The 15529-nt window shown below is 43.2% G+C and overlaps 1 protein-coding gene across 4 annotated transcripts in view; it reads right to left on the bottom strand.

Moving 5' to 3' along the window:
• Window positions 1-15529, bottom strand: part of FLT4 (fms related receptor tyrosine kinase 4) — a 119237-nt gene that overhangs the window by 58225 nt on the left and 45483 nt on the right. For all 4 annotated transcript variants that reach the window (XM_048491091.1, XM_048491093.1, XM_048491094.1 and 1 more), the window contains exons 4-7: window positions 13771-13883; window positions 9119-9281; window positions 5845-5984; window positions 2840-3011 (exon numbers count right to left, since the gene is read on the bottom strand). In XM_048491091.1, the coding sequence (XP_048347048.1) occupies window positions 2840-3011; window positions 5845-5984; window positions 9119-9281; window positions 13771-13883 (588 nt within the window). The remainder of the gene's footprint in view (window positions 1-2839; window positions 3012-5844; window positions 5985-9118; window positions 9282-13770; window positions 13884-15529) is intronic.

Raw genomic sequence — 15529 nt, 5'->3', positions numbered from 1 at the left:
CAAAAAAATTCTCCGGTGCTGAGCTCAACTGGACTGTAGGAGATAAAGAGACCGCGGCCACTGCAAAGTAGCGCTCTCCACTTGGCGCCACTGGCTGGAGGGGGCTAAACACCCCTTCTTTCAAGTTTGGTCGGATCACAAGAACTTGGTCAGCCTTTCCACCCCCCTCAAGATGTCCCAAGCAAAACAACTCCGGCAATGCAATGATTTCTTTTCTCGCTTCTCTTCATCACCGTCCATTTTCCTCCGAAAACCAATAAACTGGCTGATGCTGCGTGCCTGCCCGGGAGGGGTGGGTGGAGCTGCCTTCACGGGATATCCTACAAGCACTGTTCTCTCTCCTCCCAATTGGGGCTGGCTGTCACCGATCTCAGATCGCCCACTCCTCCTCTCCTCCACCCATTCCCAGCCTGGTCTCTCCCTCCTTCCTACGGTGAACTCGAGGGAGGCGGGCTGGCGCGAGCCACCAGCGGAGGAAGGTGATTCCCAGTTACGCCTGGAGAATGGTGTTTGGAGGCGGGGATTATGAGTTGAGTACGTGCGCTCCCCCCCTCCGTAGCAGGTTCTCGCAGGCCTGTCAGTCGCAATCTGCCCGGCTTCGGCTGGACATTTTGGCTTCCTTAAGACTTCTGCATTTGGCCCGGCCGTCACTTTTGGTGGCGCTGCTGATGCGCAAAGACATTGAGACATATATCGTATCAAAGGTTGCTCTGTTTGTGCGGAAGCCAAAATCCGTTCCGGGAAAAACCCCATGGTTCATGGTTGAAGCCTCTCCCGGTGGCCTCCACGCCTCTGGGAAGTCATCTCCATGGATTTTATTTCACGGATTTGCCAGAAAGTCAAAGGCAACCACGGTCTTGTGGGTGGTGGTGGACTTATTTTCCAAGCGAAAGCCCATTTCATCCCATGTGCTTCCATCCCCTCCCGCTCCTAAGTTAAGCCAGCTGTCTGTTCGATTCCAGCATATTTATCGCCTACACTCCGCCCTCGTTAAGGTGCGGGTCTCGACCGCTTGGGCCCTGCAATTCATTTCAAAGTTCTGGAAAGCTTTCCTGGGCTTGTTGGGGAGCCGCCAAACTGGCAATTACGTCGCACTGCCCTACCACGCTCTCCTCAAAGTGACGGTAGAGTCGGAAGAGAACTTAACAGAACCCTGGAACAGTATTTACGCGCAGCTTACGACCAACTATCACCAAGACAACTGGTCGCGAGAGCATTCCGTTTGCAGAATACGCCTACAATAATGCGTGTGTTCTGCTAGTGCAGTACCAAAAAAAAAAAAAAGAGCCCCTCTCGAAATTGTGGTTCTGGTCGGTCCTTCCTCTCCGTTGCATGCAACTTCTACCTGCAGAAGCCGCTTGAATCCCTCCAGAGTTCTAAATAACAAACAGTGGATTTCATCTCCTGGCCGAGGGGTGGAAAACGGTCCAGGACCGGGCCTTTACAGCAGGCTAAAGATTCCCAAAACTTCAAGCGGATAAGCACCGCTCACGGATTTCCCTTTACGTGTGGAAGCCTGGGTATATTTGTTCACCAAGAATCTTCATAGAGACGTACATAAATTTTCAAAACTGGGCAAAAGATTCGTGGGGACCTTTTTTAAGATTACTTTTCAAAGTGATTAATGATGTCACTGCCCGATTAGACTTTGCCTAATTCTCTAAGTAATATCCATCCTGTCTTTCATTCCAGTTTACTCAAGGAGGCTCCACGCTTCCGACAGCAGTCTGGCAATCTTAACGCGACCATGGAGAGACCCCCCGCACGACTATAATTGATGGCCAGGCCAAGAAGCTATTATTCTGTAAATTGACGCCATCCTGGACTCTCAGTTTTTAATCGCAAACGCTTGCAATATTTAGTCTCTTGGGTGGGATATTCCTCTGGGTATAATCAATGGGTCTATTCAGAAAATATTGACACCCCTTCCCTCATTTCTGCTTTCCACCGCACCTTTCCGCACAAACCTGGGGGGGAGAAGTTTTTCTTAAGGGAGGCAGAGTGTAAAGGATTCAATGGTGTTGATGTTCAGAACAGCCGCCTGGCCTTGACTGAATTCCATAACCCGGGCGATGGGCCAGCATCTGCGGCGGAGACTCTGGTGGAGGCCTTATCTCTTCGAGAGAGATGAGAACTCCGTTCCCATGAGAAACCGGGAGGGGGGATGGGATGGACAGAGTTATAACCTGTGCTTCTGGCGGGAGACTTTATTCCTGCCACGTCGTGTACGTGAGCTTTCTAGGATGTCTGAATAAACGGTCTTTTACACCAAAAAAGCCTTTTATTTCTGCTTCTATGGAATTCTTTACACTAGGAGCCTCCCGCCATCCCAAACAACAAACTGGTTTGCTGGGGCAGCAGCAGGTTGGAGCCCACTGCCCTGCCAAGCCTGCCCTGGGATCCCAATTACACCCCCTTGCCCCCAAAAGTAACTTGGGCCGCCATGGCAGTGCATTGCTCCACCACCCTCCCCTACCACCCCAAACAAACACCAGGAACTACCTGACAAGGATGATGAGCACCGGCGTCAGGAAATCTGGCTGTGGCAGAGACTGGTTGGAGGTCACTCAGGCGGAGGGGGAGGGGAGTCCCCTGCCCAACCTCCTTCCCCCGTCTAGAGCATCTTCTAAAGGAATAAGATATTTTTTCTCTAAGCATTTGGCAACCTTTTGGGGTTTTCATTACCTTCTCTGCCCATGGATTCTCCTTTCATTAAACATACCTCTTCTCATCTGACTGTTGTTTCATGAGTAGGTAATTTGGCTTTAGAATAGTTTTCTGCTGAGTAAATACTCTAAAACACCTGAAAGGTTTTCTCAATTAAGTGTGGGGTTTTTACCATGTACGATGACATCTATGCTCTCCTTGAAGATCTGCTCCCCATTGCTAGCCATGCACGTATATTTCCCCACATCCTGCTGGCTCACATTTTGAATGATCAGGATGCTGGAAAGCTCAGTATGTGTCTGCTGTGAGCGCCGCTCAGGCAGTTCTGTGACTTCCCGGTTCATCTGCCAGAAAAAGTAACAGAAATGAAGTTATATCTGGATAAAACTTGCAGGAACTTATTCCCAAACTGAAGCACTCCATCTTTCTGTTTCAAAGATGAAACAGTAGTCCAAGGTGTAATTCTCACTGAGATGGTACTCCTTTATTTGTGATATATCATTTCAGACTACAATTGTAGGCTTCCATGACTCAGTGTTCCTGCATACAAACGAATTCCCCCTATAGAAAATAAGAATGTCATGAAAGAGGTGGTCTCTTTCCCCTCAGATGCTAATTTTCTATGTGTTGGAATATTTTATGCAGGAACATTAAACTATCTTTTGTTCCTCACCTGCAGTATGAAATAGTACAGACTTGATGCTGGTCTACTATTTCAGAGAAAACTAGACAGAGAGATCTGGAGCTTACTTTTAAAGAGAAAAATGAAACAAAAACAAACCTCAGCACCTTTCAGAATCTATCAGATAATGTGCAGAAACACCAATACAATTTATGTATTGTGTGCCCACAAAGCATCAAATATTTTTGCAGTACTTTTTAGTCAGACTGGGATCATGTAATACACACTTAAGGGTGTGGTCCATCCCTCCAAACTCTGGGTGAATATTATAGTGTATTTTGACAAATTGTGGAGTATTCATTTCATGGTAGGATAAATGGAAATAAACTGATACAGCATTAATTTAATGGAGGAATAAATGGAAATCAACTGGTATGCAGCTTAGGGCACCCTTGAAAATCAACATGTCGAGGCTTCATAGCACAAATTATTTGGCACCTGAAAGCCACGTGTGTAACTTTAAAAAAACAAGCTGTTCTTTTCCCCATTTTTGTGGTATCTTCTCAGAAAATGTACTACTGAAGAATCATTTAAGGCCTGAATTGAGTATTACTGCCAAAAATAATACAAAATAAATTAAATGTATATAAATGTCAAGTCCTTTTTGTGTTTAAACAGTATTTTACCTGCAGGCACTGAAGGTAGAGCCATTTTTATTAAATATTAAATAGAGGGGGAAAGGTAATAATTTACTTTCCAATAAAAATGTCTGTCTTTGACTGTTTTCAACTTCTTTTCCAATAATTCTTCAATAATGTTTCTTAAAATGAATTTCATATTAAGCTGAACATCTGTCATATTCAAATTGATATTTAAGATCAAGGCAGGAGGGTGTATATTGTGGTAAAGTGGGAAATAGAATAGAGATAGAAAGAAGTCTATATAACTAGAGGAGGAGGTGTACTGTGGCATAGCGGACGTTTCATGTTTCAACTTGAGTGATGAATGTTTCTGTAATGTTGTGCCTTGCTTTTAAGTGTTATCCTGAATATTAACAAACCACAGGGTCCAGACGATATACCTCAAGAATTCTTAATGCAAATGAAATTGCTGATCTTCTAACAGAAATATGTACTTTGTCATTAACATTGGCCTTGGTTCCAGGAGGCTGGAAAACAGCCAATGTTATACTGATTTTTTTTAAAGGGATCAGGAGGAAAATATAGACTATCTTAACTAGGGGTGTACAAGAAAAAAAATCTGGAAGATTTGGATTCAGGTATTGTCCAGAGGCAGTGTTCTTCTCGGACTCCCCCAGCCCCCATGCGCCCTCCCTGGACTCACTGGACTCACCACTGCCAGCCTCCCCGGCTGACGATGGGGCAAATAGCAAGGCTGGCAATGCTCCTGCAGGTGCAGGACCAGCCGGGAGGCCAAAACAGATGGGGAAGCCCCAGCCTCATGGCAACCCCGCACGCCGATAGACAAGCCAAGGCAAGGCTTGCCGGAAGACCAGGCTGCCGGACCGGGAGCAGGACAACAAGGCCCAGAGGGAGCTCACCCCTGCTGGGCTGGCACAGGAGGAGGCTGAGCTCAGCAGGGAAGAGGGCGGGGGATGGCTAGGGCTGCATGAGGGCTGGAGGTGGGGAAGCTGAGAGGAGGCAGGGGGATAAAAGGGCGGAGGGAACAGGGATGGGGGTTGTTGTTGGAGGTGTTGGGGAAAAGGAGATGTGGAAGTGGTGACTGTAGTGAATGCTGGGAAGAAAGACCAAACAAGGAGGGAGAAGCAGAGAGAAGAGAAGGGTGGTGAGGAGATTGAACCTGGTGAGTGGAGGGAGGGCAGGCTTGTTGCTAAAGGCCTTTTGGAGGGACGAGGGAGGGCTGAAAAGGCCAGCTTTGAGGCAGAAGTGGGCCAAGGAGGCAAGGGAAGCTAGAGAGAGGCTCCCCCCTTAGCCAGACTGTGACTTGAGTGGTTAGCTTTTGCAACCTGCCCCCCGTGTTCCAAGTTCACTGGACAGCATGTGCAGGGCCCTCCAGCTGAATTGGGCCCCCCAAATCCCCCCCAATTCCTCTTAGCAGCCCTGAAGCGGGGATGTAGTGAGAAGTCCTCGCCCCCATAGGAAATGCAGTGAGAAGTTTGAGAGAGATGTCATTTTGGGGTGACCAGCCAGGCACCACTCAACACAGCTCCGTTAGGCTACCTGTTATGCAACACAGAGGTAGAGTGTTTTTAAGGGGGAATTCTACTACCTGGGACAAGTCACTTTCTTTCTAGTTTCAAATCGCTACCTGCATATCAAAGATGCTGCAGGGGTAAACAACAAGTGGACTGGATTAACATTAACATATTTCATTTTTCTCATTGCTCCAGGGGGGAAGAGGAGACAGCAGAGAATGTGGATGGAATTACAGGAAATGTTAAATGTGCACTAGATTTGTCGAGTATGCACAGTTTTCAGATTTTCTCCTGTACGCTGAAGGAAAAGAAATCTGCACATGCTGTCCAGTGAACTTGGAACACACGCTCATGGAATGAGACACACTTTGTTTCATACCTGTTTTGCAGGATAGCTCCACTGGAAATCAACTCCAGAATTAAACTCAGCCCATACTGTACAATTCAGAACTAGCTTTTCTCCAACCAGCAGCTCCATGGCCTTCCCTGGAAACATCTGAATGTCATAGAGTTCATTTCCTGGTGTAGAAACGAATAAGAAAAAAGTACTGTTTAAGGAAGATCTATTCAGTTTAGTCCTTTAAAAAAAAAATCAGGAATTTTTTGGGACCCTAAGAAATAGTTCACACAATAAATTAGTGTGGTTTTTTAAGTCGATCTCAGTGTGAATCTAAGAACCCTTTCCTAGGAGAAAGCCCAACTGAGAAGACATGAGTAGGACTCTGAATGTACCAGTTTAGGAAGTCACCATGTGGAACTGGCTAGGGACACCCACTGGTTCCAGGACTACGAATGTGCTATTAAGCAAAGAGCTCTACCTAAGTGAAGATTACTAACTGGTAGAAAAATTGTGCTTATATGAGATATGGAGGGCATTTTTATCCATCTTTACTTAGGAGTAAACCCCACTGAAGACAATGGGAATTTCTACAACGTAAATGTGCACAGGTCTGAAGTCAGTGGGGTTTATTTCACTGTAAACGTGTACAGGTGTATACTGACAATTAAAGAGGACAGAGATGGTTTAACCTGCCTCACAGGATTTCCCGAGGGCAAAATAGAGTAGAGAAGTACCAGTTACCTTGCCTTGAGTTCCTTAGAGGATAGGCAGGGTGAAAGCAAAGCTATTACTGCTATAAATCCAAGCTTTTGCTTTCTTGTACTTCATATCTTTATTCCAGGTGCAATCCTGAACTTCACATTTTTGTTCTTTTGAATTTACTGCTTTACTATTCCTCCTTTTATGCAGTCTTTTCTTTTGTTTTAAGACCAAAAAGTGTTCTGAAATAAACTTGCCTGTTTTATTTATTTATTTATTTATTTAAGCATTCTTTTACACAAGGACCTGAAGTAAATATGGATTTTTCCCAGCAGCTTTGATTTGCATGATAGAAAGGACTCGGTGTGTTTAAAGTTCCAGTAACCTTTTACCCAAGAAGCAAACGTTTTAGTTGCTACTGCTTTAAGACAGTTGTTTCCTCTAGGGAAATCCGTTACTTTGTTGAGATTTTCACACATTGGTAAAGACCAGTATCAGAATGGCGTAATGGATGTTTACAGGAGAACAGTAGGAAATTGTGGGGAGGTGATGCAAAAATGGCTGCAGAAACAGGTTGGATCCCACACATCTGTGGAACACAACTCCAGGGTGTTATTCTTCAACTATAACTTGGATTCAAAATAAATTTCAAATGAAAAGTCATGACCGGTATGATGATATCTGGAATAATTGTGTGCTCCAAGTCCAGAATACTAGATAAGATACAACACCATGCACCTTGGTCTAGTTTGCTTCACAGTGAGCTGGGGAAAAGGCAACAGTGCAGTGTACTAGTGGCAGGTAGGAGTAAAGTCCTGTGCCATCTGGGGTTATTTTTAGATTGTTTTATATTTTAAAGTAACTACATTTTGTATATATTGTTAAAAGCATCTCCAAGCCCATAAGGAGAGGAATGGCATATAATCATGAAAAATAAGTAAGTAAATAAATAAATAGATCGGCAGCACTTAATAAATTGTAATATACGGCTAAACACAGTTATACTCTTATAAGTCCACTGAAGTCCACCTCGCTATTAGATAGTTAGGATTGGATCCCATTTCCGGAGAAGTGAGAACAGCAGTGGAGGAATGCTTCTGCAGCTGCTGGAGAGAAGTGCAAGGAGAACAATGTCATAGGCTTCAACCCACAATGAAGAAAGAAAAGAATGCCTGGAAGAATTTCAGCTAGATTTTGGCCTCACTAGGAACTGTTGCAATTTCTACTCTGTAATGTTCCAGTGGAATGGGATGGATCTACACTAAATTCTGCACCTGGAGGGTGAGGGATAGAGGACTTTGGCATGAAGGGGAATAGCCGCAACCAAATGGTGGAAAATGTTATTTAGTCAGGATCCAATCCAATGTCAACAGCCTAAATCAACAGGCCATTGTTAGCATTGATGAGAATCTGTGAAGCACTCAGTCTATGGCAAATATGTTTATTAAATTATGCGCACTTAAAGAAGAAGCATTCATAACACATATAATATTCTGGCCATTGCAGACTTAACATTCACTTTATAAGGCAATTAAAACAAGCAATGATTTAACTGTGTGTGACATGTGATAATGTTTTTCTATTATATGAGCATCTTTAGCAAGCACAGTTTCAGAGCAAGCAACTCTGAGCTGGTGAGGTACAGCAACTAAGAGAACAAGGACTTTGCTGCTGGTTCAACTATTATCTCTAATCTGAACTATATGAATTTATTAGGTGGCCTTTGACATTCCCCCCACCAGCAGCCTCAGTACCCCTTTTGCAATTTGAGTTTAACCAATCTGGCCCACCTTATATATTGTACAGATGAATGTAGTAATTTGGTAGTAGAAAAAATATAATTGTATTGCATAATTGTTAACTATAACAACAGAAGACAATTAAATCAATTTGATAAAACCACTGTTAAAGTCTGAAAAGTTAAAAATTAGCTAGAAACATCCTTATTCATGAAAGTATTCTGATAATAGCCTTTGAAATAAACAAACAAAAAAGCCTAAACATGTTAATTTATAACTAAAATTGGAAATTAGCTATGATTAATCAGAATTTATATTACCTTAACAATGCACACAATGAACCTTTTAAAACTTTTTTTTTCATTCAGGCATAAATCACACACATACCATCTGCTACATTGTAAATAACCAGCAGTGTATTGGTGGGGGGCATAGGGGGGACTTGAGCCCTGGGAGGTACTTTTGGGGAGTTGCATTTTGCAGTCACGTCCCACCCCTCCATCTGCGCCTGATTAGGAACTCCCTGTTCAGAAGCATAGCTGAAGGCCAGCAAGTGGGGCTGTGAACGGGGCCAGCTGGGCTCACCCTGCCTCCATCTCCATGTGGAAGTCGGGTGTGTGACACCTGATCTCCACATGGAGATGGGAGCAGCAAATGCCCATTTGAGCCTGGCTAAGGACCCAGCTCTAAGCCACAGCCTTCAGCATATCGAGTTGAACAGCTCAATTAACAGATGACATGAAAGATCTCCACCTAAGACTCGGGAGAGCTACTGACTGTCCGAGAGACAATGTGAGCTCATTAGATCAAAGGTCTCACACAGCTTCATGTATGAACACCAGATACAGTATGATGATAATGAAAAAGAAACTCACCTGCAATGTGAACAAGGAAGAAACTGGATTTGAAGGATCTCCTCTCAATGAAAGTTTCACATTGAACATATAGGGAATCCTTGATCAGTAAGGTTGGAACCAATATTCCTCTTTTATTGTCCCAGATAATGCTCTTCCCATCTGGGTAGATAATAGAGGCTGTCTAGAAAAAGAGAGATTAAAAAATCTTTTAAGAAATACACAGTTGTAATATTAGAGTTTCATGTTCTTTTTCTTCCAAGGCTGGTCAGATCCAAAGTCAGCTAGCCTTGTTTATTTGGACTAACCAAAGGTAATTACAGAAATTCCATTCACCCAGTAACATAGAGGTAGACAAGATTTGGATATTCCAAGGTGGGTGACAACAACGAGGCCATAGGAAAGTTAAGCACAGACAAAACCAAGAGTGATAATTATATCAAACAAGTGGGGACCTGAAAGAAAACCCCCATCCACAATACAACAATATCAACCACACCTTTGCACAGCTAGTTCCACCCTAACATTTACTGATTAGTTCCCCACCCTGGGACATGGACAATATATACCCCACTAAAACATCCCCTTCTCACTGGACACAGTGTGTAACAGACTTCCCTCTGTGATACACCTCTGAAGATGCCAGCCACAGATTCAGGTGAAACATTAGGAACAAGATCTACCAGACCACGCCCACACAGCCCGGAAAACCCACCAGAACCAGTTGAATCTGGCTATGAAAGCCTTCGACAATACATTCCCCCCCACCTTTGTTTCTGCCCTATCCATCTACTTCTCTAAGCCTCTTTCTCTCTCCTGCCACCCCTTTTCTTGCTGTAGCTGTACTCCAAGCTTATCACTCTTCCCTGCCCCATCACTTTCTCTGTCTTTCTTCCCCTGTCATCCTCCCAACTTCTCACCTGCTTCCTATCCCCCTTCCACATCAACAGCAGTGACAACTGCTCTCCCAGTTGCCCACCTGCTTTCTCCCCTCCTCACAGCAGCAGTGGTGGCATGCCTCTCCCAGAATCACAATGGATATCCCAACTATACAGATCAGTTCCTCTTATGGTTGCCAGCTCCAGGTTGGGAAATTCCTGGAGCCTTGGGAAGGTGAAGTTTAGGGATGGAAGAAACCTCAGCAGGGTATAAAATCTCATAGACTCCAGTAGCATAGTTAATGAAGGGACAAGGGGATCTGGAGATCAGTTGTAATTCTGGGTGTTCACCAGCCCTCACTTGCAGATTGGTAATCTCCAGGAATGTCTCAACCTGGAGATGGACACTGTAGTCAGGTCTGGCCCCAATGAGTCCTCCTTCAAAGGCCAAAATAGGCTTGGAAAGGATCCTACCCCAGGATCCTTTTGCAAACCTAGGGCCCTTTTCAGGTTTGTGGAAAGATCTGTCTTGTTTGTTTACAGTTCCAGTCACTGGAATTAAGTATCTGAAGATTTGGCCTACTTCATTATTCGAATATAAGAGGGTTTCCATACTATGACATGTTGACTATTTTAGGCTGCCAGCACAAACAAAAATTAACAAAATTAACATATAGGTAGTATATTCATCCATATCATAATGCACAAAACAGATTTTATTCATGTCCCTTGAACTAGAGAAGCTATCAATATCTTTCAAATTGTTCCAATGTACATGTTTTTCATTTGAGAAGCAAAAAATAAGAACAAAAGACCCATCAGAAACATTATGTTAGAGACCACCACAGGTATGCTTTTTTGCCCTTGGTGGCTTTCATAGACCCCTCCCTACATAAATTCAAAAGTGTTTTCAGATGAAGCTTTTTTTCATATGAATATTTTGATACTGAATTGGCATCCACATGAGTTGGAAACACAGTGGGAAAAACAATTAAGCTAGGGTAGGGTATACTGTGCAGGGAAATGCTGAGGCACAGTGCACCAGTTCCTGTGTAGGAAATGGAAAATGGCGGGTGTGGCACAACATCACTAGGAGTATAATGTAAGAAAGAGAACCATTATTGTGTGCAGGCTACCACTTTTTCAGATGTGGAACATATAAGCTGTAACGTTAGGTCAATTATGTACAACTTGTTCGCTGCATGGTGGGGGTGAATGTCTGTCGCAGCTGATGTGTTTCTTCAGGCCCCGCTTTCACTTTTGGTTCTCTCTGGCCCTTCTACACATGCAGAATAATGCACTTTCAATGCACTTTGCAGCTATGCGGAATAGCAAAATCCACTTGCAACAATTGTGAAAATGGACTGAAAGTGCATTGTTCTGCATATGTGGAAGGGGCCTCTGTGGCAAGTGAGACCACTGCACTGATTTTAATTTTGCTTCGCTGCCAGAGTAGACAGATTTGCCAGTGAACACAGCTTTGCACTGGAAATGTCCCCTCCGCCCATGGCCAGTCTACTATCTCCACTCTTCCCACTCCCTCCCACTGCCATCCACACCTTCCCGCTCGACCCTTGTTCCATGTTGCCAGCTCTTTCCCTAAATGCTCATATTGAGATAATAACAGAGAGTTGGCTTTTCCATGGAACAGTGTAAACAGGCTCTCTTTCGGTCTCCACTCCACCTTCCCTGCTCTCCTTCTGCCCTCCCCAGTAATTGGGAGGGCTTTTTACAACTTTATTTCAAACAAGCCCCTACTTTAAAACAATTTTCCTTTGGCAACAGCAGTGGCAGAAAGACAGAGGCTGTTTCTGCATGTTGGCAGAAACGACTCTCCATTGGCATTAATTATGCCAGTGGAGGCTTGGGGACCGCTCGCACGGTATTGTGCGGGTGGCCCCGAAGCTGCAACGAACCACAGAGGTGGCTCACGGAGTCACCTCTTGGGTTCATTGTGTTTACTCACCTCTCTTCCCTGTGCAGCTCTGGATGGCTGGAGGGACATGCCCACGCTGCCCTCCGACCTCTGGGGGTTGGATGGCAGTTTGGCCATGTCCCTCCAGTTATCCAGAGCTGTGCAGGGAACAGAGGTGAGTAAACGGGACACACGGAGGGGCCAAAAGCGGTGTCCCATGCCGGTGTAGTTCACACCGTGCCAGCAGGAAGATACCGCTTTTGAAAAACCTCGCTCCCTGAGCGAGGTTTAAAAGCAGCATCTTTGCGCCACTTGGGGTGTGTGAGCATAGCGCTGCTGCAATGCAGCTGCACCAGCTGTATGAACAGCGCTTTTTCTGTCCCTAGGGTGCTGTTGTTGTTCTTTGCGGAAATAGCCAGAGAGTGAAGTGGAAGGGAGGGGAACTAGCACAAGGTCCACTTCTTCAGCAGCATTTGGTGCAGGACATTGCTTTGCCTCTTTCTTGGAGGGGTTATTTTGGGAAAGGGACTATAGTATCGATATACCTGCTATCACATCTATATCAATATAAATGCAATTTAAAGGCCCTTTATCTTGAAACTATGGGTGATGAGATCTGTGCCTAAGAGGAGTCGATGGGCAGAGTTTAAAAAACCAGGAAATGCTGCAGAGCCCATTTAAACCAGCAAGTTAGTTGCAGGGAACGCAGAGAATGGCTCCTCATATGTAAACAGAGAAACATGAGGAGACTACACTACAACCCCACTGTGCAGCTAAAATGCATGAGGTAAGCATTTTATGCATAATGGGCCTTGCTGTGGGCTCTCTAAGACTAATATTTGCTTTTGCTGTTGCCAGGATGGACAAATATATCAGCACAGAGGTCTTTTGCTGTTGCCAGGATGGACAAATATATCAGCACAGAGTTCCTTATGACTCCTTGAAGAATTTTAGTAGTTTTATGAAGTGTCAAGCTCCTTAACAGATTAGCACAATCCTGTACTGTTTCTGTAGTCTAAACCAATTGAAATCAACTTGGTTTCCCATGCAGTGTAGCACGGAGCATGTCAAACATTACATTTTTTGGTGCCAACCTAACATGTCCATACTTTATAAAATGATATACAAGCCTGCTTTTTCTAAGCATGTGTATTATGCATGTCGTCAGGATCCGATGAGTGGCTGCAGCTCCCCGTTTGGTATAACTTTGGTAGCGCACTTAGGTTTGCTTTTGAATAATGACCATTTGTCATTTAGTTCTTTTTGGCCTCTCTTCCGCTATAAGTGTATATGTTTTGAAAAGTATGAACAGTTTTCAACAAATCAGCATTCTGATAATTTAACTGTGCTTTTAACTGACTGACCGTGAAACAGAAAAGTTAACTTACAATTGTATTTTAAATTTCTTTACAATGCATGAAATGGACCTTACACCCGGCAGAAAAAAAAGTGCAACTTCCATATATGGATGGCATTATGGTAGTGACAATTATATAAATTGCTCTTGGTATGCCAAACACAGAATCCATAGAAAGCTGAATATGTGTGTAGTGTCTCCCGAGCACTGAAAAGCTTCTTTCCTCTCGCAAAGTTTCACCCTGCCCTGAAAATTCTGAACAATAGTAAAATATCCATCCAGAAAGACTGTTAATTTCAGAATAATCTACAGGGAATCCAAAAACTTTAGTCCAAAAGAGAACAGAGACCAGAATGAAGGAAAAAATGGTACACTGGGAAATATCACTTAGGATTTTCTTGGATAATAGCTTTATCGGGGTCTCTTTTTGCCCTTTTTTTTGTCTCCCATCCTCTTTTCTTCCTTAAACTTGTTAGATTGAAACAAGGCAGAGACCTGACTCATTCCACAAGAAGTTTCTTACCGAGAGCAAAGTAATGTTAAGGTCTGGGATGGATACCAGGCATGGGACGCAGATACTTTCCTTCTTGTAGATCAGAAGAGTTTCTGGTTTATTAATAAACGGCTGTTCAAAATCTAGGAAAGAGAGGAGGAGAAAAATCAGAGAATAGCAGCAGCAGAATAACAATAGATAAACAGGGAAAATGGGTTTATTTGCCTTTTGTAGCAGTTTTTCTTTAACTAGACAAAATCTATATGAAATAGGACTGAGTCTGTCATCAACACGAGGTTGCGGTCATAAATGTAAACTGCCCCGTATGATCGCTTTCTTAGGTTACTCTTCGGGGTCCTACCTTTGCTATATTACTTTCATGCTGAACAACTAAAGAACTCCCAGAAAGCAAACAAAATACATTTGCCCAGACATGGAAGGGAATGTTAGAAGTTTACCTATTTTTCACGTAATCCAGCCAGCAGACAGGATAGGTATAAGATTGAACAAAAGTTGTTTGATTCTTATTTTCAGTGCTTTATTCTGGTTTGTTAATATCATAATTACTATTAAAATATTATTCTTAAATATATTCAAATGACTGGCAAGCCAGTATGTTTGAATTGTTTCAGGGAAACCTGGTCAAGCATCTACTACTCAGCCTAACCTATTTCACTGGGTGGTTGTGAGGATAAACTAGGTTAATGCCTATAAACAGCGACCACCCTGTGTTTCTCGGAAAAAAATAGGATGTAAATGTAATAAATAAAATACAAACCTGAATTTAGAGAATAATGCTAGTGGATAATGATATTTTCTTTGAGTCATCACAGCTTCATGATTCAGCCATTTTGACAGTGTGAGCTGTGGAGCTACATAATGACAGCTAAATAAATTTGCCTGTCTGCCTTCCACTTTTGTCTTGTCAGTTCTCATCCAACTGTAAGCAAGCCTAGGTTGACTCTGATTGTTTCTTAGCATGTATTTCTTGCCTTTTAAGAGGAAACTATTTTTCTGGCAGTAATGTGAGTTACATATTATTGCTCTTTCCTTGTCTAGCACATTCAGGATAAGCAGGCAATCCAAAAAACCAGAGATTTTTAGGATATAAAATCACAGACATATTGAAACAGGATCTTTCAATGGCAAATGCTGAGCAGAATGTTTTCAGTGAGTGTGTTCGTTTCATAAAATTCCTGACAGCAATTAATACTGATCCACACGCATCAGTGGATATGACAATATGCTCAAGACAGCAGAACTAATATAGCTCCCCCCCTCCCCCGGTCCTGTTCCCCAAATTTAAGTTTAAAAATAACAATTTTTAAGTATTTAAAAAAAACCATCACTAAAATTCTGTTTCAAATTTAAAATGTAGAAGTTTCAATATGTTGTATGTTTACCTAACATAAGCACCATTGGGGGGAAAATGGGACATAATTGGAAGTAATAGGTTCATGCTGGAATTTATCCATTCCACTTTTACAATTCCAAACATATAAAGATTCATTTTAGCATATAATGGCCAGCTATAGTGGCCTGAATCCTAACCACTCCACTGTGCAAAGTCTGAAGTGTTGTCTACCCTAACAAGATTTCTTTCACCTTAAGTCATGCTTCTGCTTGCTCATACCCACTTCCCCCAGTGCTATATGTTTTATTGATTGATTGATTGATTGATTGATTGATTGATTGATTGATTGATTGTTGCATTTTTATACCACCCTCCCCCGGAGGGCTCAGGGCGGTGCACAACACTAACAAACAGACAATAAAACAAGATAAAAAT

Source organism: Sphaerodactylus townsendi, linkage group LG03 (assembly GCF_021028975.2).
Source record: "Sphaerodactylus townsendi isolate TG3544 linkage group LG03, MPM_Stown_v2.3, whole genome shotgun sequence".
Taxonomy (NCBI): domain Eukaryota; kingdom Metazoa; phylum Chordata; class Lepidosauria; order Squamata; family Sphaerodactylidae; genus Sphaerodactylus; species Sphaerodactylus townsendi.
Note: the sequence above shows the minus strand (reverse complement) of the source record. Positions and strands in the feature narration are given on the sequence as shown.